The sequence below is a fragment of the Pieris napi genome, chromosome 13 (genome assembly GCF_905475465.1).
Source record: "Pieris napi chromosome 13, ilPieNapi1.2, whole genome shotgun sequence".
Classification (NCBI taxonomy): Eukaryota; Metazoa; Arthropoda; class Insecta; order Lepidoptera; family Pieridae; genus Pieris; species Pieris napi.
The window spans coordinates 897492-921208 of record NC_062246.1 but is presented as its reverse complement, the minus strand read 5'-3'; the positions used below and the strand labels follow the sequence as shown (position 1 = coordinate 921208).

Sequence of the window (23717 nt, the reverse complement as noted above, 5' to 3'; positions counted from 1 at the left end):
CGATTTACATCAAACGAACATAGAGCTAGAAGAAGAGCATTCTTTCGTAATCTTTTAGTGTAAACGAAAGCTAGAGGTATCGATTTACATCAAACGAACATAGAGCTAGAGCTAGAACAAGAGCATTCTTTCGTAATCTTTTAGTGTAAACGAAAGCTAGAGGTATCGATTTACATCAAACGAACATAGAGCTAGAGCTAGAAGAAGAGCATTCTTTCGTAATCTTTTAGTGTAAACGAAAGCTAGAGGTATCGATTTACATCAAACGAACATAGAGCTAGAACAAGAGCATTCTTTCGTAATCTTTTAGTGTAAACGAAAGCTAGAGGTATCGATTTACATCAAACGAACATAGAGCTAGAGCTAGAAGAAGAGCATTCTTTCGTAATCTTTTAGTGTAAACGAAAGCTAGAGGTATCGATTTACATCAAACGAACATAGAGCTAGAACAAGAGCATTCTTTCGTAATCTTTTAGTGTAAACGAAAGCTAGAGGTATCGATTTACATCAAACGAACATAGAGCTAGAGCTAGAAGAAGAGCATTCTTTCGTAATCTTTTAGTGTAAACGAAAGCTAGAGGTATCGATTTACATCAAACGAACATAGAGCTAGAACAAGAGCATTCTTTCGTAATCTTTTAGTGTAAACGAAAGCTAGAGGTATCGATTTACATCAAACGAACATAGAGCTAGAGCTAGAAGAAGAGCATTCTTTCGTAATCTTTTAGTGTAAACGAAAGCTAGAGGTATCGATTTACATCAAACGAACATAGAGCTAGAGCTAGAACAAGAGCATTCTTTCGTAATCTTTTAGTGTAAACGAAAGCTAGAGGTATCGATTTACATCAAACGAACATAGAGCTAGAGCTAGAAGAAGAGCATTCTTTCGTAATCTTTTAGTGTAAACGAAAGCTAGAGGTATCGATTTACATCAAACGAACATAGAGCTAGAACAAGAGCATTCTTTCGTAATCTTTTAGTGTAAACGAAAGCTAGAGGTATCGATTTACATCAAACGAACATAGAGCTAGAGCTAGAACAAGAGCATTCTTTCGTAATCTTTTAGTGTAAACGAAAGCTAGAGGTATCGATTTACATCAAACGAACATAGAGCTAGAACAAGAGCATTCTTTCGTAATCTTTTAGTGTAAACGACAGCTAGAGGTATCGATTTACATCAAACGAACATAGAGCTAGAGCTAGAACAAGAGCATTCTTTCGTAATCTTTTAGTGTAAACGAAAGCTAGAGGTATCGATTTACATCAAACGAACATAGAGCTAGAACAAGAGCATTCTTTCGTAATCTTTTAGTGTAAACGAAAGCTAGAGGTATCGATTTACATCAAACGAACATAGAGCTAGAAGAAGAGCATTCTTTCGTAATCTTTTAGTGTAAACAAAAGCTAGATCGAATGTTCTTTGCTCATTCGTGCCAATTCTGTGGTTAGTATTGGTAGTGCTTCGTTATGTCTGACTCTGACAGCGATATCATTATTGCAAGTGCTGCATTTATTATTTTGTCGCGAAAACTCAAAAATAAAAGAATCAAAATCAATTGTTTTCCTCGGTTTATATTTGTCCATCAAAAAGTGCATGCTTTTAAATGCAAACCATTTAGAATTATAAATACAATCGGCACTGCTGCCTGACTTCGTACTCATTGTTTTTTGCCTTTCCCGGCGGTAAGATGCAAGAAGCGAGTCCATCTTTTTTTTTAACTCTTCAACATTACATTCCAGTTTTTTTGCGATTTCCCGCCAAGCATCTTGTTTGTAAGTTGTATTTTTATAGTTTTCATACGTCGGATCCCACAGGCATCTGAAATTGCGGTAGGCTTCTATCATTAATAAACATTTTTCTTGAGACCAATCCATAATTTAATCGATAAGATACGTAAATAATCGCTAGAACACAAGAACGCTTTGAAAAGACCGCTCAGTGGCGCGAGCACGTCCGAACACGCTAGAACGCTCTAAGCAACTGTTCACGCGCTCTTGCGCCGTTTACATCAAGCGAACGAGCACTCTTAGAATATTCTATAGAATCTTTGCGAACGCACTAAGAACAACGAAAGAATGCTCTACGCCTGTTTACACTAGAAGAATTTGATGTAGTGGGGATAGAATGAGCATTCGCTCGTTTGATGTAAATCGACCTTAACACGACGTACTGACTGCACGAATGCTCGCTGTGTAACATTACATTACATGTTACATTACACCTCGTAACGTTGGTCAGTTCCCACCTTAACGCAAATATCTGACATTTTTTAATGTTTATTTTTCAAGTTATGGGCCTTTAAAAATATTACTAATTTAAATTTAGATTTTTTTATATCACGCTTTGCAATTCGTATAGATCTTTCTTTTCCCTTCTTGATTAGAAAATAAATTTTGAAAAATAAAAAAATTTGACGTCCAAAACCGGAAGTAAAAATTTCAAATGAGTTTTTCTAAAAGTTCGACTATCGTATTATAAAAAATGGCCATCATAATTTTTTTTTATTGAATATTTTTAAAGATAGCAATCAATTAAGTACTCGCGCTCGCACCTACAGCGGACTTTCAATGTATCTGGCAAGGTGTTAAAACCATTAAAACTGTCCGGCTATTGAGGTAACATTTTTTCATAGGTCCCCAAGTAACATTTTCCCAAAAATTTAGATTAACTATAACGAAAGTATAATTATCATTTATTAAAGTTTAGGGGGGTCTGGCAGGGGGTACCAACTGTCGTAAGTGGATGGCGAGATTTCTAAAGTTATCCCTAATAAAATATTAAAAATTCAGCTTTGTACTTTAATTTAAGGTACTATTTTATACATCAATACAATATTAAATACATTTTGTCCCTTTAAAGATACTAGTTGTAGTTATATTTATTAAACGCTCTTGCATAAAAGCCGAACGAAGTAAACCAAATATAGAAATTTAAAAAAGAAACTTTTTTTGTACTTGTGCACGCTGTTTATTTTAAAAATAAACTGAAAAATTGAGCATTTTTTAGGAAAAATGGGGAGAAAATATAAACAAACTTTTACGTATATTTATTTCGCATATAAAACAATATACTGAAAAATAATTTATAAATAAATAATTGCAAGATCTTATTTTTGATACACTATTTATAAATAAATTCTTAAATAAAATAATGCTGCATTATGATTCTCAAAGGTACAAGATTCGACGGAAATTATCAAGTATATAAAGACTATCATGTAATCTAAGTGGGTAGACAACATATTTATTAATGTACCCACATATAAATGTTTTTCATATAGAATAATAAAATCTATGATAAATGGATAACAATATTACTTGCTTTTATTTAATATATAAAATAACTAACGTTTGATCAACATTCATCTTGATTAACTATTTACTTATACCTAAGAGAAATAAAAAACTCAGTCTTACTGCATAGTTCAACACTAGGTAAGTATTAACAGTCCTTAGAATTAATACAATTCAGAAGCTCGAAAAACAATATCACAAGATAATTTAGAAACTAATTTATTTAATTTTTGAAAGCAAAGCTTTTTAACTTTTGAACTACTTTTATTGTAGTCAGTCACATTGGAAATAATAATAATTGTTATAATCTGGAACCACCTTGATTCAAAGATATCTTCCAACAATTATTCTAAACCCTTTTTAATGTGACAAAATAATAATATTTGCATAGTTAACGCAGCTATGTAAGTTTATGTGCATCTAAAACATGACATTCGTTTTCGAATAGTATTAGAACACTATTCGAAATACACTAACGTACATTTTTGTACACATGATAGTTTTCCGTTAGCATGTGTTCGTATACTTCCATACGATATTCTATATTGATTCTTTATGAATATTAATAAATACTCACATCTTGTACGTCAGTTTAATTGCAAAAATGCGTTAACTATTCGATTGTACGTATAGTTTTTGCTACAGCTCGGTATTAAAGATAGATTTTTGATTTACATATATTAAATGTAATAAATTAAAAAGGCAACGCGTCATCCATTTGAACTGTCATGAGCGAGTCTTCGGGATGAATCTCCAACAGCGCTTGAGTGCCGTCGTTGAATGGGAATGATACGCTCCCATCTATTACCAAGCCTAAAAATAAATTTTAAATATCAATATTATATAGGTCGGTTATCGTAAGCTGGCGGGTTCACAGTACTCACACTAATGCAATTTCACATACAGTATAATAATAATAATAATAACAGTATGTTTCAAAATATGATTTTTTAGCCATGCTATACATTTTAGTCCACTCATACACGACGGACAGTCTATTCATGATGTATTTATGTTTGTATTTCAGTTTGACATCACGTCTCGCGCTTATTCACAGACACTACACAAGCACAAAGTGTAAATGTGTTGAAGCCGCCAGCTTTAGTTAACATACCTATACGTTATTATATTAATTAAGTATAATATATATTAAGTTATTTTGGTTTTAAATATTAAACTCACCGGCATCAGTGCAGTGGCTCCGAACGGTGACGGCTTCGGCCCTGTCCCTGACCCGGAGGCCTCGAGGGGCTGGCCATTCCTCGAAGGTTATGTACTCGCGGACGGAGTACGCTAATTGCTCGGAGTCTGGGATTCGAAAGAGAAAAAAATATTTATAAATCTGTTTAACAATTATATGGAATGTATTTTTCCGGTTGACGAGTATTATTTAATGTGCAATCAAAATGATTACAAAATTAGAGGTTCTGTACATCTAGGTATATATTTAAAGCTTTTTTATTATGTATTTTTTAATTTACATATACATATATTAGCAACTATCGGGTACCTAACCCTAACATTCGTGGAAAGTTTGCCAAGAGTTATTTTTAATTAAGTAATTACTAAATAAAAACTAGTATATAGTGAAAAAAATGCGTGCATACAAAGCACACATGTCAGAAGTGAAACTTCTTTGGCAACTTTTTAAAGTCTTGTTCATAATTATACAAATCTAAAACTTTAGATTTCCGAGACTTAGAGAGAGGAGGAAAAGGAAGATATGTTAGGAATTTCATGAATTTCATGAAAATATTAAGTGTCGAATTTTTAAAAAAAAATAATAAATTTAATTTTAAATTTATTTCTTCGATAATAAAAACACGCGGCATTATAATTTACAATTCGTCATTTACGATTTCAATCAATTATTTTGCATAAAATAACTAATATTTCAAAAATTCTCTTTACGAAATTTTAATTTTAAAAATATAATTTTTATAAGGTTTTCACCCTTCTCACTCTCTGTCAATCGCTCTCTTCCTTTTCTTCGACGAAAACGCTGCACATAAAAATTTACCCTCACGCTCCTAAAGAAGTTTCACTTCAATAATTTTAATGAAAAAACAAAGCAACCTGGGGGAAACATTAACTTGGTGTTGTACTTCTCGGTGACCTCGCGAGCCTTCTCCAGAGACGTGTCAAGATCGACTCCGTACTCTTCGTGGAGGATCTTCATCAACTCCAGTACTGAGTGGGTTCTGAGGCAGTTTATGCTGAAAACATTTTTTTAATACAGTTGCTCAAAAAGTGGCGTATTGCAGGGACGTATAGCGTTCGGGATGTGGGCTATTACACACTCGTGCTTTTTCTTTACCATTTCCGAACTCGTGCGTTCTCTTTCCCAACTGTCAAAATAATGTCTATTAAAAAGAAAAAACCAACCACGAAGTTTTTACTAAAAAAAAACATAGAAGTGTGTATGATTCATGCATATATTTCTTTAAAGAAGCTACTAATTTGTTTCAATATCTGATTTAATGATTTGATTCAATGAGTTAGGTTGGGTTTCATTTCATTTCATCTGTTTAAATTTCATTTTCATTTCATATCAATAAAAAAATTCTACTGAAGATTTGGCTGTATGGGCATAGTTCCCTTTGCCTACCCAGAATGGGTGAAAAAAAAAAACTCTGATTATATTCTTTTACGGTTGGCGCCATTTTCCAAAATTGTTCTTGCGAGTTTAGTTGTTTGTTGTACAAAATGAGTAATTTCGACGATATTTTATTTATATAGATATTTAACAAATTTGGTAATATGCCAAAAGAAATAGCTACGTTTCTTGGTCTGCCGGATGCTGAGTATTATACTGGGCACAGCTTCAGGAGGACCTCTGCTACATTATTGGCGGATTCAGGAGCCAATTTGACGTCCTTAAAGCGACTAGGAGGTTGGAAGTCAGACAAAGTTGCAGAAGGCTATATTGCTGATTCATTAAACAACAAACTAGAAACTGGGAAAAAAATCACACAATCCATTAATTTAAAGTCCAGTCAATCTCCTTCACATGACAATACTGAAGAGAACGTTCGTCCATCTACCTTCGTTGATAATGATAATTTATCAGATCCAATTCCATCAACTAGCAAACGCCATTGTATAACACCTTTGACAAACATACATGAACAATCATACGAAATTAATAATAGTTTGTCTCAAACAGTAAATATGCAACCTAAAACTTCCCCAGTTAGTATAAAAAACTGTACCAATTTCAATGTATATGTGAATTATAACTTTTATAAGAAATAAATGATTAGTTAGTTGAGTTTATTGTGTTTTTATTATTTTATTAAATTGCTTAATTTTTTCGCAACTGTATTAAAAATAGTCGTTCAGTACACGTGCGGAACCATCATTGCAACTTGTTCCGACTGTCAACCCTCACCTTCGGCTGCGCCTCGGCTCGGGTAGACATTTGTCGGAACTCTTTGCAATGACAAGCTTTCCGCACTCGTAATGAAATATACTATTCTATACTATAAATACATTCTTATTTTATACCTAGGGAAGCTTTTTTTAAACACTTTACGTTTAAATTTAACCAATATTAATTATTGGATACGAAAGAGAGAGAGATAAAAAAATACTCATTTTAATTAATGTTTTAGGCTGAAAATGTGTTTCTATAAAAATCATTTAGCACAACACAATAAAGCCATTTAAATATTAAAATTAATTTGAGATATATAATTTTGTATTAGTTCTATAGAAAAGTTAACTTTTGATACTTTTAAATATTTGAATGAGCAGCGTTGACCTGGGTTTAGCCTGGGACTATTATCCCTGAGGTCGTAGGTTTGATCCCCGGCTGTGCACTGATGAACTTTCTATGTGCGCATTTAACATTCTCTCGAAAGGTGAAGGAAATCATCGTGAGAAAACCGACTTGCCTAAGACCCAAAAGTCGACGGCTTGTGTCAGGCACAGGAGGCTGATCACTTACTTGCCTATTACATTGACAAATGATCGTGAACAGTATGAACATCGTACAGACTGAGGCCTAGAATTAAAAAGGTTTTAGCGCCACTGATTCATTTAGAAATATATGTATTGACGAAATCATGAAACAAGAACTTCAAATTGAAACGTACCTGTAATGCCACGACGTACTTCCGGTTCCGGTTGTAACGCAGAGTCCGGAACTCTTAGTATGAGCCCATTTCCCATCATCTATCTTCAGGCGGAGAAGAGACACCCGTGACGTCACACTCTCCCCTATAAATACCTGTAGAATATCTATAAATCAGTAGGCACCACGTGTCTCAGTAGAACGCATTTTGTATCAAAAATCATATCTAAATGTTTTAAATAAATGGTCTTAACAAATAATCAAATCTAATATGAAAAAACAACTAACGGAAATAATAATTCACTAGAAGTTGAGTTCATAGGCTCAAATTGGAACCTAATTAGGGGCTTAGACTAGTGGTACCTTCACCACACATCATTTATTAATATTGTTACCAAACACTATGCATGATAATTAATTTTCATTAAAAGCCCATTCTTAAGCTATATTGTATAGGCAAATCTCTCCAACTGATATAACCAAAGAGATCAAAAGAAGAATAGCAAATGGATGGAAAAGATATTGGTCACTGAAAACAACAGATTTCAACAAAAACATAAAGAACAAAGTCTTCAACACCTGTATTCTACCTTGCCAAAGACCAAAAAAAGAAGCATGCTCAGAATAAGAAAATAAGACAAGCATAGAAACACAGACATAAGAGCTAGAACGAGTGTGACATTCTAAGATAGAGCAAATGAAATGGAGCAAAATATAGAGACGGAAAACGAAGAAGAGACAACGCAAAAGATGGGAGGATGAACTCAAATGAACAGCAGGCTACAACTGGAGAAGAGTCACAAAGAGAACAGTGGAAAGGGTTAGAGGAGAGTACTAAGAGGCACTCCGGACTCCGAGATCTACTGGAGTGAAAATATATTAAAGATCAAAGATCACAGTTTCGAAATATAAAGGCTATATTATTATTATATTGTAATTAACATTCTCAATATTATAAAATTGAATAAGATTAAATTTAAGTCATTTATTTATTTGAGATTTAATTAAATTATTAATAGTACAGCTATAATAAATTTACCTCATTTAGAGCTAAAAACGGCAGCACCTTTGTGGCTAAACTACATTTACTCTCCTCCTGAGGGTCTTTAAGTCTCGTCGCCGCTTCGTGACTGTCTTCTTGGTTGGACACGGGTGGATATCTGGAATTATCAATTTTAATTTATATAAATATAAATAAATCACGAAATATGTTGCTAATCGCGACACTTAAAGACGGCTAGAACAATCAAATTTTTTTTAAATTTATTTGTGTAGAGAAAAATTTGAAAAATATAAAATTTTATATCACATAGTACTTAGATTTTCGGAAAGCGAACAGTTTGCATGGGATAGCATAGCAATATGTTCCATATGTTGGTATGTAGCTACTAAAAAGGTAGGCTAAGAAATAAATCATATTAAGACGAAACGATGTTTCCTTGAGTTATATATATTTTGATATGAAAAATTTTAACTTTTAAAAAAAAGAGTTTATTTTTCCAACTCTTTTCGTCCGTTTCTTGAATTGAAACCGAAGTTAAAATAAATTTCGTCAAAATATTAATTATTTCCTATGTGGAGTTATCTAACTTAAAGTTACAGTTAAAACCTTCTTTTAAACTCTAGATTATAATAGTAAATTTGGAAGTTCTACTTCTTCAAGTATATTTTATAATTTTGTGTCATAGATTACAAAGCGAACACTAAGTACTAGTACTATCTTGTCTTTTCTTTTCAGATGGCGGTCCGTTTTTAAGGTTTTTCTGTAACGAACGAACGAACGAAATTTTAACTTGACACATTTAAAAGCGATAAAAATGCCCATTCAAAATATTATATTTAAAACTCTGGGAAGTTTGTACCACTGTGTCTAATCAGATAAAATCATCATTTTTCTATATAAAAAAGTATTTAATAAATAAGTAACAACAATATTTAATTTGAAATACTCACCTACAAAAGTGCAGAGTGTGCAAATCAACGGGCGTGATCGAATCCAACAGTTTCTGGTCGCTCGTGATCGTCGTACGTATCCGAGAACGACGCATCCAACGAAACTTGCCCTGAAATATATTAAGTTATCATTTTAACAAATGATTTCAGTTTAATAGATTCTCAATTAGCTAAATTATAAACGTACGTAATCACACACAATTTACCTTTCTCCTTATTAGTAAATTAGGTTAGACTAAACTACTTATTAGTCTTAAGCTAGGCTAGAATTGAATGCATGAATTAAAAAACACACAATTTACGTAATGACACACAGAAAAATCACAACACAAGAGAGAGACGACATAAGAAAATTAACATTGACAGTTTGACAACACGAAAATATATGATGGGTGCGTTCTCATTTATTAACAATTAATAACTGACTTTATTGAATGCAACGGCCAAACAATTCTAAAAGTATAAAAAATCTGACCTCCTTTAAAGCTTGTAGCGCACCCTTGAGATCATTGGAACACCAGGTGGGCAGGCACAGGCGTCCCACGGACTTATGCGGCGCGCTGTTGAAACCTATCACTGGTTTACTGAAAACATTCAAGTTGTATTTACTAAAGGACAACCATTTTTAAATATATTTTATATTATAAATATAAAAATAGAACATAGTATTGATAAAACCATTAAAAATTTTGATCCCTGTAGTAGTGCACACTTATAGCTGGCAGCATTTCCTCACTGTATTGCGATAGTTAATCGTTGAGCGAAGAAAGCTCTAGCTCTGGGGATATGTACTATCTACCAGGTGCTAACTTAGCGCCTGTTCACTTGAACCCCTCACAAATAATTATTTTTTTAATAATAAAACTACTGACTGTAATCTACACACGAAGAAAAAAAGAAATGATGAAGCAAAAATTGCACTGGGACCTCCCAATGTATTGTAATGTTGCGTGTTGTTCCCACGAGAATGTAAGTTCGTGCTCCTATTTCACCATGCCTCCTGCTGATAGAGCTCTTTGTTTTTAATTTATTTTATTATTATTTATTATGTCATGTGGAACATGGTGTAATAGTTGCAGCTCCTTACAAGCGTTGGCGATTAAAAAGAGTGGCGGAGAGTTTATTGCCATTTCTTCTCGTCCGTGGTTAGAGAACTGGCAGTAAATGTAAAATTAGAAGCATTTAATATGTATTTCTATTTTTGACGTTCATAAGAGTACATTGTAACTCAAACTCAAAAGTACTTTATTCATATAAGTAAACAAGTAGACTTATGAATGTGTTACCCATGTGAATAAACAATTTTGATTTAATTTGATATTATACCTATACTGCCGTTTAGCTTTAGAAATCCTAAAAATAGGCTGCTAAAAAAACTTCGTCGGTAACCTAATAAATTATTAATAAAAGACATCTAGTCTTTACAAAAAAAATTGGCAAAAAATAGATTTAAATTTAAATTTGATACGACGTTTACTACAAACTATTGTTAATGTGTACGATATATGATTACATAAATACTATATCATTAGATAAGACTTACTTAGCGTCCCTGACCCTTGAAGCGGCGAGTAGGAAGGTCCCATCACCACCACACGGAACAACTGCGTCGCACCAATTTATCATTTCTTCGTTATATGTTAACCTAAAATAAGACATGATTCAAGTCAATCGGTAGCTAACTCTATCCCAGTAATACAGTAGTAAGTCTGAACAGACCCCAATATAGCTGCCTTTGTCAGTAATCAAAATAAATTTAGATTCTAGAATTGTGAAAGTATTTTATATGAAATTTTGCCAATTTATTACAACATTGCGGCTTTTTTTATATAGAACAGGGGCCAAACGCTAGTAAGTAAACGTATGAGGATACCGCCACCCATGGACACTCTCAATGCCAGTAGGCTCGCGAATGCGTTGCTGGCCTTTTACGCCACTTTGAAAATCTATATAAGATGTATGCGCGGTAAATTAACTGTAATGATGATAATGGTGATATTAAAATTAATCGAATAATCGCAAATTTATCATCTATCTATAAATTACGCAGTAAAATTACGTAGTTCGTAGTTGTTGTTATAATAAGGGGCTGATAAAGAAGATTGGAGTATGCCAAATGGGGCGTTCTATTCTTCGGTTGAAAAGACAAAGAGAAAACAAAACAACGAAACCTTACAAAAATAACACGTCGTAACACTCAAAAAAGTTAAGGCCCTATCCCAGCACGAATAGCTGTGTCAGTGTCTCGGGGTGGACTGCGGGGCGCAGTGGAGAGCTGGAGCACTGAGGCGCGCCGGCCCGTAATAACAATTAGTTATGTTAAATATTAAATTAATGTAATTTTATCAAATTTTTTTTCTGAAATGGATTATTTGGCTTGCGATAAAATATATCGTATAAAATTTCAAAATCATGTTCTATATACATTTTCGTCATAAAATGGATTTGAAGTGTCCAAAATTGGCTGTTTGGATTTTTTTTCTATCGAGCGAAGGTATTTAAATCGTGAATCGATCTTTCAAAATGGATACATTAACTACTCAACTCCACCATATATTTTTTCCATTCGCCCTACTTCAAGAAACGAGGACGAAAAATGGAAAGACACAATGTAATTTTTTGGAGTTTGGCGGCCGGGTAGGTCCTTAAAGTGGAAATAGGTCAGTCACATTGCCCGCGTTTGTTATGACAGATGGCTCAAAAAGACTCTTACTTAACATGCCCAGTGGAAAGAAAAAAAGAGGACGGCCACCGGAACCCTGAGATGATGAAATAAAAGAAATAGCGAAGAAAGATGGGAAAATAGTAGCGAATATAAGAGACAACTGGAAGAATACTAATATTAAATTCAATAATAACATTAACTCTATGTAATACTTATTATACTCGAATAAATGTTTTTATTTATATCTATACTTTGATTAGAAGGAAAATTTGTATTTTGTTAATTAAAATACTACATTATTTGGGTTTTACAGGGCTATATTTACTTTGAAATAAAATAAATGTCCAGTCTTCTGAAGCCTATAGTATATTTTCCTGCATGATATTTCAAGCGATTAGGATAATAAACAAAGTATGAAAGTACCGACTGCAGCGCCATCTGACGGGCTGATTTGTGAATCTAAACCATCCAGTGCTCCACCCAAACGCATACAAAAATAATTCAAATCGGTCCAGCCGTTTAAGAGGAGTTACATACACACATACAGTAGAATTATACATATGTGTAAGCTATCCTATCTTTTAAGTTAGACCAGCACACGGTATGAAAATTTGATTGAAATCGGTTAAATAGTTTAGGAGTCCATAGCGGACAAACAACGTGACGCGTAATTGATATATATTGCGATAGCAAAAATATATCCACTTTTATTTATATAATATAGGTCATATATACACGAAATAGCACCAATTACAGTGCGTTAATAAAGACGATTTAACTGATAATAAGAGGTATTTGATAAAAAAATAGCAAATTGATATTGCAAAATCTATATCACTGTGTTATCGTGAACAAACACGCGGTGACCTTGTCCATTAACTTGTGTTATAAATGTTTATTGTTTCAATTGATCGTGCTCACTTCGTACTGATAATTTTAAGGAATTAAATATTATGACACTATCTGGTCAATATATTTTTGAAGGCTCGTTGTATGTAAAAAAAAATAAAAACGATTTTAAAACAAATGGTGACTTTCACCAGTATAATACTCGCAACAGAACTAATCTAAAGGTGCGTATAAACTAAGCGCGGCAAACCATCGAACATTAGCGCGCGCGCGCGCTCTATGTATACGGGATTATTGACCCCCCCCCCCCCATGAACTCGCCGTAACGTTTTTCAGTACCCAAGTACAGTACTGTACCCAAGTCTAGTAAAACGTTTCATGACCACCTAGTGACTCTTTAGTTACTATTATGTGGTGTAAGTAGAAAATAATATTAACAATAACGCGTAATTCAATCCTCGCCCCGCATCGTAACGTTTTACAGAAGGAAAAATATTCGTTACGTAATACTTGAACCCTCCCAAAGACAATATAACACGTACCTACTAGCCATTTCAACTTTAACTCCCATTTCTTTTAACGCCTTGGCCACTCCCTCTTCAAAGGATTTCTGTTCTTTATGATTCGATACCATAGAGTCATAGTCGGATCCACGATTTCGTAGTATCTTCTCTAGCTCCCAATTCGATATGTTGTCGTGGCTGTGCCTGAAATTAAATATAAAATATACAATACATATAGTATACTAGCTGATCCGGCAAACGTCGTTTTTCCATGTTTATCATTTATAATAAAAAATAGGGGTTGATCGTATAGGGGTGAAAATTAGGGGTTGTATGTATTTTTTAATGTTGTATCATAAAAAAATAAAAATAAATTATCTAAAAATTAAAAAGAAAAACTAGGGTTGGACTACCGTTAACAGCATCGGTCAAGTCGTTTCGGAGGTGTTTAACCACAAACACCGCGACACGAGAATTTTATATATAATTTTAATATTATAAATTTATAATTTATAATATATTTTATTTTTATATATTTTACATACAAGATGTAATATCACCAGGAGAAAAAGTAGCCCTTAATTCTTTTTTTTTATTTGAAGCGGTTTCCTGGTAGCAAGAACATTATCGAAAATAATTAAAAATTTGTTAATTTTAGACAGTATCATTAACTATTTAAGACACTATTAAAAATTCCACTAAGGGCCGTTCAAATAATACGCAAGCACTATAGGGGGGTGAGGGGGGAGAACTTTGATTTACTTATTTGGAGATTACGTCAACAGTAACATTACTTTTTTTACACATATTACCCACACATAGCATAGGCAATGCTTGAAACGAAATGAATTTTCGAGGATTCCTACAAACAATTAATACGTTTATGTACTATTATTTTTCTTTCTTACTTTTGCTGACAAGAGGAATAAATTGCAGTAAATCTGTTTACGTAATACTTGAACAGCCCAACCAATATAAAGCGTTATAGATATAAACACAAACTGAACACCAAATACAACATACTTTTCATATTCATATCTCGTGACCTTTGAAACAATGAGGCATTTTTCCATTTTGAGCTTTTGTTCTTTAGATGCATGCTGACGACGGGCTGGTACTTCTTTGCTTCTTAGCCCTGGAATCAATGAATTCATTGATACATTCACGATGTTTTACGATAGAATGTTATAAGTATGAAACTTATTGTCAGTTGTTTTCGATTTTTACGAAATATTTTACCCTTTTTTAATTCAAATTAGACTTATTGATTTTTAATGAATAAGGAGGTTAATCTTTAAATGTTAGTTATATTAATATTTTTACTATAATCAATACCCAACATTGACAGTTCTCTCGCGGAAATCTTCTTTAATATGAGGAAAGCCGGATGGTAGTGTAGTAGTTGCCGTGCCTGTCTAAGACGATTGTGCATTCAGATGGCTGCATAAAGTTATTCTTTACAGAGTTCGTTCGCTGACCAAGACTTCTTGTCACTCGAAACGTCGACTTATAATGTAATAAATTGTATTTATATATACACGAAGTTTTATTTACTTACAATATACCTGATAAATGCTGTTTCAATAGTATTAAACTCAACTAGTTTGTTTTGTGAGATTTGAAAAACGTCACAACAGAGAGCGATAAAATTAAATAATATTTAATCTATATTCGAAGTTAAATAATTGTTATAGTGCATTATCACACAAGTGTTATTCCAGTTGTTATCATCCAACTCTGCCCTCCGTGGATTCTTACCACTTATAACTTGATTTAGTAAAAGGGCCTCGTGGAAATTTACACACGATAGCATACGGTCAGTGGGACAGCGATGAGGGAACATTTTGTGGTTATTGTCTGATATTGGAAAACTGCTGATGAAGATAACCATCAAATATAAGGATATTTTAAGACCTTTCTCTTATAGTTGATTCTATCTTTGTTCATTCTAATGTCAATTCCAACATCATATGATCTAGTCACCTTGATATTGTGGAAAGCATAAAGTTTCATTTCTCTATCTCAGTTTCGATTCACTGGAGATTCTTTATTTTAAATTTAAGGTTAATTAATAAGAAACCTAGTATTGTCTTTGATTTACATAACCTTTACACATTTAAAGAAAAAACTGTTTAACCGGATTGAAGTTATGTATTATTATAAATTTACAACTATTTAACATAATTTTAAATTTATCCGACGTTTCGCGTTACTTTTTGACATCCAACATCTTTTGTCTTCAGTCACCGTGACCACGCACGCTGTAACGGACGCGAAACGTCGGATAAATTTAAAATTATGTTAAATAGGGTACGTCACTGTACATACTCTTACAAAAGATGAATTTTGTACCAGAATTTAGTTAGACAAGTCTAATTTAAGTTTGAATAAAAATACTTTTCTTTCATAACAAATTTCTTGGTCAAAGTCAGTATAATAAAGATAAGTTATCAATCAATATTTGTATCAAAGTTTGTACCCTAATTTAATCTATTTTATCTATTGTGTATTTAATCAGTTCATGCACATTCACGCGATTATAACATCATGTTTTAATGATTAATGAACAATCTAGAAATTCTAAGATATGCGTAACATGGCAAAATATAAGTTTTCTGTTCACACGGTTCTATTTTGTCGTGGATGCTTTCAGATTCTCATCTTTCTAAAATTCAATCTTAACTTATTATGAATACTGCGTTAATACATTTCTATTATGTACCTATAATTACACAACCAATTATGAAATTTGATATGTATATAGAAATATATTAAACATTTATTTTTCTTGTATACAGGCAATGTCACAAACTATTCTAGGGCTATGAAATAACCACTGTCTATTTATATAAATTTATAGGCTGCAATGTCAATGGAATGCATCTTGATAAACTACATTGTATGTGTCTTTATTTTTAGCGATAGATAACAGGTTTGTTGATATTCTACATTTCACTTGAATGGACAGTTGTTTTGTATGAAAAGGTCAACTTATTTTATTTTAATGAAGGATTCCTGAAATAAGGTCCAGTTTTTAAAGTGTTTTATGAATCTATAAAATTGATGTCGATATTTAAAACCAACTTTGTTTGGTTTTAGTAGAAACATTTACCAATATAATATATATACAATTTATATTGAATGTAAGTTAAGCCTTACATGCAGTGCTCTGTCGACATAAAACCAATGTATATTCTAGAAAAAAAAAAATCAATCACCACTACGAAAACAAAGATGTGAAGGATAATAGTAGATTGCATTTGATAAAAATGCATATTGTTATTGACTAATTATTATGATGTTATGAAAATTCTAAGATATGCAGTAGGTTACAGGAAATATGTTATTAACACATTAATTGATAAGCAAATGTATGATTTCTGTTAATATTATTAAAACGTAAATTATTAATAGAAGCATAGAAGTAATTATTGGTATGATCTTCTCATAAGGTCAGTAAGGTGACTGGATATTAGCAAGTCATATGTAATAATTTATCTGAAATAATAAGACCATTTTATGAAAACAATGTCATTTTTATTATCATAATGAATGGGAAAAAGAGGTCATTTTCATTAATACATTTAATAATTAATTAAAAATATTGGTTAACCAGTAATGCTTGATCTAAAATTCTAACATTTTCCAGGATAATAAGCAATAAATAAACTTACTGTTTTAATAAAAATAATTGGTTCATTAAAAAAATTTTTATTTATTTAGATATAAAATGATAAAGGGGTTGTTTTTCATATATCTTAAGTGCAGATAAAACATGAAGAATAACAAACCAGTTAAATGCGATAAAACCCAGAATTTTAATTAGAGTACAAGAAAAAGTTGTTACACTTTATTTAATTTTCTTGTCCATTCTGGCATTGTCAACATAATAGTTAGTACAGATGCAGCACAAGGTTTTACAAATACAAAAATAACCTGAGATATGTTTTTAGGATGTAAAATTATAAAGAAGATAAAGCATTAAAACTAAATATGTAGTTATAGGTGCATATAGACATGGTCAGTAAGTTTAAGTTATTTACTTTGTAAACACTTGGCGACTTTGAAATAGATACTAAATTGATAATACTTACGGCGCAATCCTTTCGCAATCGACACAGTAAAATTATTCAACACTGACATTCTTAGCACAAATTTTATAAATTATCAGTCGAAAATAAATAATATTTCTTATGAATAAAAACTTAGGACGCTCGTAAACTTCAACAGCTGATTGTAAACTAATTGAAGCGAAGGCGTGGTCCCGATTTAAGGATTATAAACTTATCGGGACACGAATAATTGTTATCTTATCACAGTATCTAAGTTGTTTTCGCATAAAAATAATAATTGAGTTAACACTAAACTCTGCCAAAGTTTGGAATTCAGCGGCGGCCAGAAAGCAGAAACTAGAAATTACAGAATTTATTCATATGTCAATGTCAAATGGACTAACGTTTTTTTTTTTTTTTTTTTTTAATATTATGGCAACAGCTTCAACTTTATGCCAGTTTCAAGTAAAAGGTTGGGAAACTACACGCGAAAAAAAATAAACAAAGACATCAGAAGGAAATAAAGGGATAAGCTGGTTAAAAATAAAATATGTACATAAACATATTACATCTTAATATTATTATAGATTATGAAAGAAGATAATACATTATAATACAATAAAGGATAAAGCAAAAGGCAGGAGATTTTAGTCGGAAACGGAACATGAAGTGATTGTAAAGAATTCAGAAAGGAGGTACGGTCATATTGGGAACAAGAAAAGAAAATATGGTCAAGGTCACCAATATCTTCTCCACACTCACAAATATTACTATCAATAATACGAAGCCTTGCTAAATGATGAGGTGTACAAACATGTCCTAAACGCATTCTGGAAATGATAGAAGTGACAGTTTTAGAACTTTTAATCTCAAAGAACCATGGTCTACTGGGGATCCTGGGTTGAATTTCAGCATAATGTTTGCCTTTGAACTTGCTGCTTCTCAACCAAACATCATTCCATGACTCCCAAAGATGGGTTTTCGGGAGAGCAGCTAAATCATGACAATAATTAATGTATGGGACTATGTCTCCATCCTTTATAGCTTCTTTAGCAAGCTCATCGGCTTTCTCGTTTCCTTTAATTCCACTGTGACTTGGAATCCATGCAAAGATAACGGTGTAATTTCTTTGAGAACATATTAAAAGCTTATCACGTATTTCGCAAATAATAGGATAACAAAGTTTCATTTGGAAAGGAAATTTTTCAAGAGATTGTAGTGCACTTTTTGAGTCTGAAAATATGATTGTACTTTTAGATTTTAATAAAATAACTAGTTCTAAAGCTTTTAAAAGAGCAAAACACTCTCCAGTAAAAACCGAGGATTCAGGAGGAAGTTTAATCTTTTGAATTATTTTATGTTGCCAATGAATTAGACCAACTCCAACACAATCATCAACAGAGATTTTAGAGGCATCTGTAAAAATATAATCCCAACCTTCCCAATTTTGTTCCTCAACGCTACTCATGAAACGAATATTTGTTTCCAGAATATCTTGCTTACGGACGCCTATATTATATCTTATATCCGGATCAAGAATTAAAGAATTGAATTGTGTCATAAATATGGGTAATGATGGAGATCGATGAATGCGGCTGTGTAATGTTAAAAATTTACGAAAGCTTATTATTAGACATGGTAATGATTTGTGACGCCAGTAACGGGATGTATAAATAATATTGTTCAATTCATGCAGCCTTCCATGTAGAGGGTGGTTAGAAAACTGCATAGATTTGAACAAGAATCGATCACTTAAAAATTGCCTTCTTAATTTTAAAGGAGGATCGCAGCATTCTACTTGTAAAGCATTGGATGGGCTTGATTTCATTACTCCTGTCACAATTCTCAAAGCTTTTGACTGAATGACATCAAGTTTTTTACTTCCCAAGACACTTCCTCCATCTAAGAGAAATGTGCCATAATCTAAAACAGATCTTATAAGAGCGTTATACACAAGTTTCATAGAAAACGGATGAGCACCCCACCATACACCTGAAAGGCATTTCATGATGTTAAGCAGCTGTGCACATTTCATAACAACATGTTCATAATGGGCAAGTCCAGACAATTTTGAATCCAATATAACTCCTAAAAATTTAATTTTTGTTTGGAGTGGCAAAGATTGACCATTGAAGGTCACATTTATTATAGGAGTTGTGCGTTTTTTGGAAAATACGACTATAGAACTTTTGGAAACTGATAGATCTAGGCCATTTTTAACTAACCAGATATTAAGACAATTAAGTGAACTAGACATGGAATTGCAAGCCTTAACCACAGATTTATCAACGGAATAAAAAAGAAGATCATCTGCATATTGTAGCACATTTATATGGGAATTTATAGATAATTCTAAATCATACGTGTAAATATTATATAAAAGTGGGCTTAGTACCGAACCTTGGGGAATGCCTTTAAAAACTGTACGCTTTAACTCGGTAATATTACCATCTTTCTGAACGATTAATGATATGTATCTGCATGATAGTAAATTGATGATAAAACGTATTAATAACGTAGGAACCTGTAGCTCTAATAATTTGCGTTGTAGAATAGAAATGTTCACATTATCATAGGCGGCAGAGATGTCCAAAAAGGCAGCAACAATATCTTCATCACGCGAAAAAGCTATGCGAATATCTGTGGTCAATATAGCTAAATTGTCTATTGTAGATTTTGACTTCCGAAAACCGTATTGACTATTGGCTATTAAATTATTGTTTTCTATAAACCATTCCAAACGATTCTTCACAAGATGTTCAGCAATTTTAGTTAAAACGGAGGACAACGCAATAGGTCTATATGAGGCAACATCATTGGTAGGTTTGTTAGGTTTTTTAATCGCTATAACTTCTTGAGACTTCCATGTTTCAGGAATATTACCTGTGACCATGACGGAGTTTATTAAATTTAAAAAATACATTAAGGCAGTATCACCAAGATGAGATAAAAATGAGTACATAATACCATCCTGACCAGGAGATGAATCTTTAACATGTGAAAGCACACCTTTCAATTCATGTAATGAAAAAGGAGAGTTTAAAGAGGAACTGTCATCTATCAAAGACGATTCAAAAGGAAAGTAGATCGATTCAGCAGCTGATGGAGGAGCTAATCTGTCTAAAAAGGCATTTGTTAAAAAAGGGGGAAGTGAAGACGATGATAAAGATTCTTTGAAAGCAGATCGAAAACGTTTAATACTTGTCCAAACTTCTGAAGGGCACGTAGAAGGAGATAAAGAAGTACAAAAATTTTTCCAGCCTGCCTGCTTTTTATCTCTGAGGAATTTACGTGTGGTACTAATAACTTCATTGAGAATATCTAAATTTTCATTGGACATGTCCTCAGCATAGACTCTCTCAGCTTCCTTTCTTCTGCTTACAGCAACCATACATTCTCTATCCCACCATGGAGGAAAAGGAATCTTATTAGACGGATTTCGTTTGACAGAAAAAATCTGATCGGCAGATTCTATTAAACATGTAGCCAAAGCTTTAGAGGAATTGGTCTCACCACCGCTAACTAATTCAGGCAAATCATTTATTTTAGATTCGACAAGGATTTTAAATGCAAGCCAATCAGCATTATTTAATTTATATTTCACACGAGGTTGTCGTTTTTGATAAGGAGAGCGTCTAATAGGTGAGGATATGATAATCGGGAAATGATCACTGCCAAAAGTAGATGATGAAGTGTACCAAGAACGAGAAGAAGCAAGATCTGGAGTACAAATTGATAAGTCAACCGCGCTAAGCTTTTCATTAGGCTTTGTACGTCTGGTTGGTGAGCCAGTATTAAGTAAACACAAATTATGTAAATCTAATATTTCAACTAAACGTACACCATTGGAGTCAGTAGTGCCACAACCAAACATTTGGTGATGAGAGTTAAAGTCACCCAATAGAAGGAATGGACGACTAAGTGAAGAAAGTAAATTATTAACGCTATTGAGAATAACAAAAGAGGAACGAGCTAGGTAAATGGAAACTATAGAAATATTATCAATTTTTATGCCGACAATATTAATGGCTTCATTAGAGATTAATGAAGAAAACGCTATTTCAGAAAAATTAATTGAGTTCCTGACAAGTAACGCTACGCCACCATGGCCATCAAATCTATCATCACGCAAGCAGGTATATCCTGGGATCCTTAATAGGTACCCTGGCTTCAACCACGTTTCAGATAACGCAACAACAACGGGAGAATGTTTATTTATCAAATATATCAAATCATGTTTCTTTGGAACAACACTCCTGCAATTCCATTGAATTATCTTGGAATCCATTATTTTTAATAACATTAACTGATTTAATTTTTTCATTAATAGAGGCAACGTGGGACGGTTTCAATAAGTTTGAGTTTATTAAACTAGTTAATAATGCTAGTATCATTTCTAATACATCAGATTTTTCTTCTTCTTTATTTTTGTGTCCAACCAGAGCACTGCCATTTTTAGGCTCTGGAACTTGGAAATCTTTTAAAACATTATAATGAGCAACACGATCATAACCATGTTGTGGTTTACGAGGAGAGCGAGGTTTTAAGAATATTGTCTTTTTATTTGAGGCATTAGTAGAATTATCACGAGATACAGACTTCGATGCGGAAGAATATACGGGTTTTGGTACTTCCGGAATTGTTGAACTTAATGCATCTGCGTATGAAGGCTTAATAGAAGAAAAATATTTACTGGCTTCGGCATAAGACATGCAGCTCTGAGCCATTTTAACTTTGATTTCTGTCTGTCTCACAAATTCTGGACATGACTTATCTATCGCTGAATGGGACCCTTCGACTTCACACATTACACAGTACAGAGGATCTTTATCTGACCTGTCACATGATACACCTGCATGTTGACCTCCACAGTTATAACATATTGGAGTCTTAGAACGACATTGAACTTTGGTATGACCATAACGGCAGCATTTATAGCATTGTATGGTAGGATAAATATATATTTCTACTGGAAGAGCATTATAACACATGAAAATCCTTTTTGGTAAAACTTGCCCATCAAATGTTAATACAACTGATTCAGAGGGTTTCCAAGAAACCGAGTCATTAATTTTTACCTTGCGATTCAAACGTCTTATTTTAAGTATTTTGCCGCAGCCTATAGGTACGGATACATTTTGTTGAACTTCCTCTACACTCCAATCTACAGGGACCCCGCGAACTAGACCCATTCTTGTTACGCTGAAAGTGGGAATGAAGGCTTTTAACTTTTTCGTTTCCAAAAGATTGCAGTTAAGAAAATTATTGGCGTCTTTATAATCGGAAAAGCCAACTACGCACCTGTTTCTTCCTATACGCTTTACACTTCCGGGAATAATATTATTAAATTTGTTCTGCTTTAAAAAATTGCCAAATGTTATTGGATGGAGAATAGTCCCATCGTCAGGTGAACTTTGAATACGTTGAACATGTATAAAATAAGGGGAAACATCGGTAGAAACATATTCAGCACGGCCAATCGAACGGGGGTCCGTATTGGTTACTGAAGTTGTGGTGTTGTTTAAATTTCCCGCGTTAGAGTCTTGAGAGATATTTGAATTTTCCGTGTAAGATGTTGATGGTCGAGAGGATGTGCTATGTGAATTATTATTATTTTGCAAGTGTGGAGATGACGTGGATTGAGATATAGGTTTTGAAGTAACCTTTTTAATTAAAATTGACTCATCTTCTACATTGCATAAGCTTTCGCACTGACAGTAATCACCGCTAGAACCACTACCTTTCTTTTTCTTAATTTTCGTACATTGGCGACAAAGGCGCAAATAACGTGTTCGTTTACGACTTCCTTCACCTGTTTGAGATGATACCGAACAATCGGTATCCATTTTGTCAAATTCATCTTGTGAACCAACAGATACATTTGATCCCACAGGGAGATTCAAGCCAACAAGGCCATCATCCCCCCGACCTAGATCGGGGGGCTTGTTCATACAATATTTACAGAAATTACAAAAACTTACCGACTACACGATGACACTATACACAAATATGATATAAAGATTACATATAATACAAAAATTAAAACTACCAGCTTATCCTCTGCGTTTTAACTAGTAAAATTAAATTAAATATTCAACACCGTGAAAAATACGTCTACCATGAACGAAGTTTCCCGCGCTTTTTTTTTCTGGACTAACGTTTCATTCTTCTGTTAACTTGAAAATTGACATCCCTTACTTGATCGAAACCTTTTTTTTTTATGGCTCTGGCACGGTTTGTGCATTAGCCAGCGAAATCGAACCCGGTACCCCTCACCTAGCTGCCACTTAATAAGACCGCTAGGCTATGAGGCCCCGTGATCGATA

At 33.1% G+C, this 23717-nt stretch overlaps 1 protein-coding gene across 2 annotated transcripts; it reads right to left on the bottom strand.

Moving 5' to 3' along the window:
• Positions 1–3057: 3057 nt before the first annotated feature.
• On the bottom strand, positions 3058–17753 carry LOC125055191 (NAD kinase 2, mitochondrial). Of its 2 annotated transcripts, none has more exons than XM_047657518.1 (11): positions 17434–17753; positions 14363–14474; positions 13379–13543; positions 10866–10967; positions 9798–9906; positions 9323–9432; positions 8409–8529; positions 7392–7525; positions 5371–5510; positions 4477–4602; positions 3058–4107 (listed from the first exon to the last, which is right to left on the bottom strand). In XM_047657518.1, the coding sequence occupies exons 1-11, from the start codon at positions 17480–17482 to the stop codon at positions 3989–3991; spliced, it is 1287 nt and encodes a 428-aa protein (XP_047513474.1). In that variant the 5' UTR covers positions 17483–17753; the 3' UTR covers positions 3058–3988. The 2 variants fall into 2 exon arrangements, with proteins under 2 accessions (XP_047513474.1, XP_047513473.1); XM_047657517.1 differs by lacking the exon at positions 17434–17753 and adding an exon at positions 14675–15360.
• Between the last annotated feature and the right edge of the window lie 5964 nt (positions 17754–23717).

What these genes read in the sequence shown, in the direction of transcription:
- LOC125055191 (XM_047657517.1), bottom strand. Translation starts at nt 14,771, where the DNA reads ATGCACAATCGTCTTAGACAGGCACGGCAACTACTACACTACCATCCG. An exon ending in CACACTCTGCACTTTTGTAG is followed by an intron (nt 8,530 to 9,322) that starts GTGAGTATTTCA and finishes TGATAATTCCAG; the next exon opens with ATATCCACCCGTGTCCAACC. An exon ending in AGTACGTCGTGGCATTACAG is followed by an intron (nt 5,511 to 7,391) that starts GTACGTTTCAAT and finishes AAATGTTTTCAG; the next exon opens with CATAAACTGCCTCAGAACCC.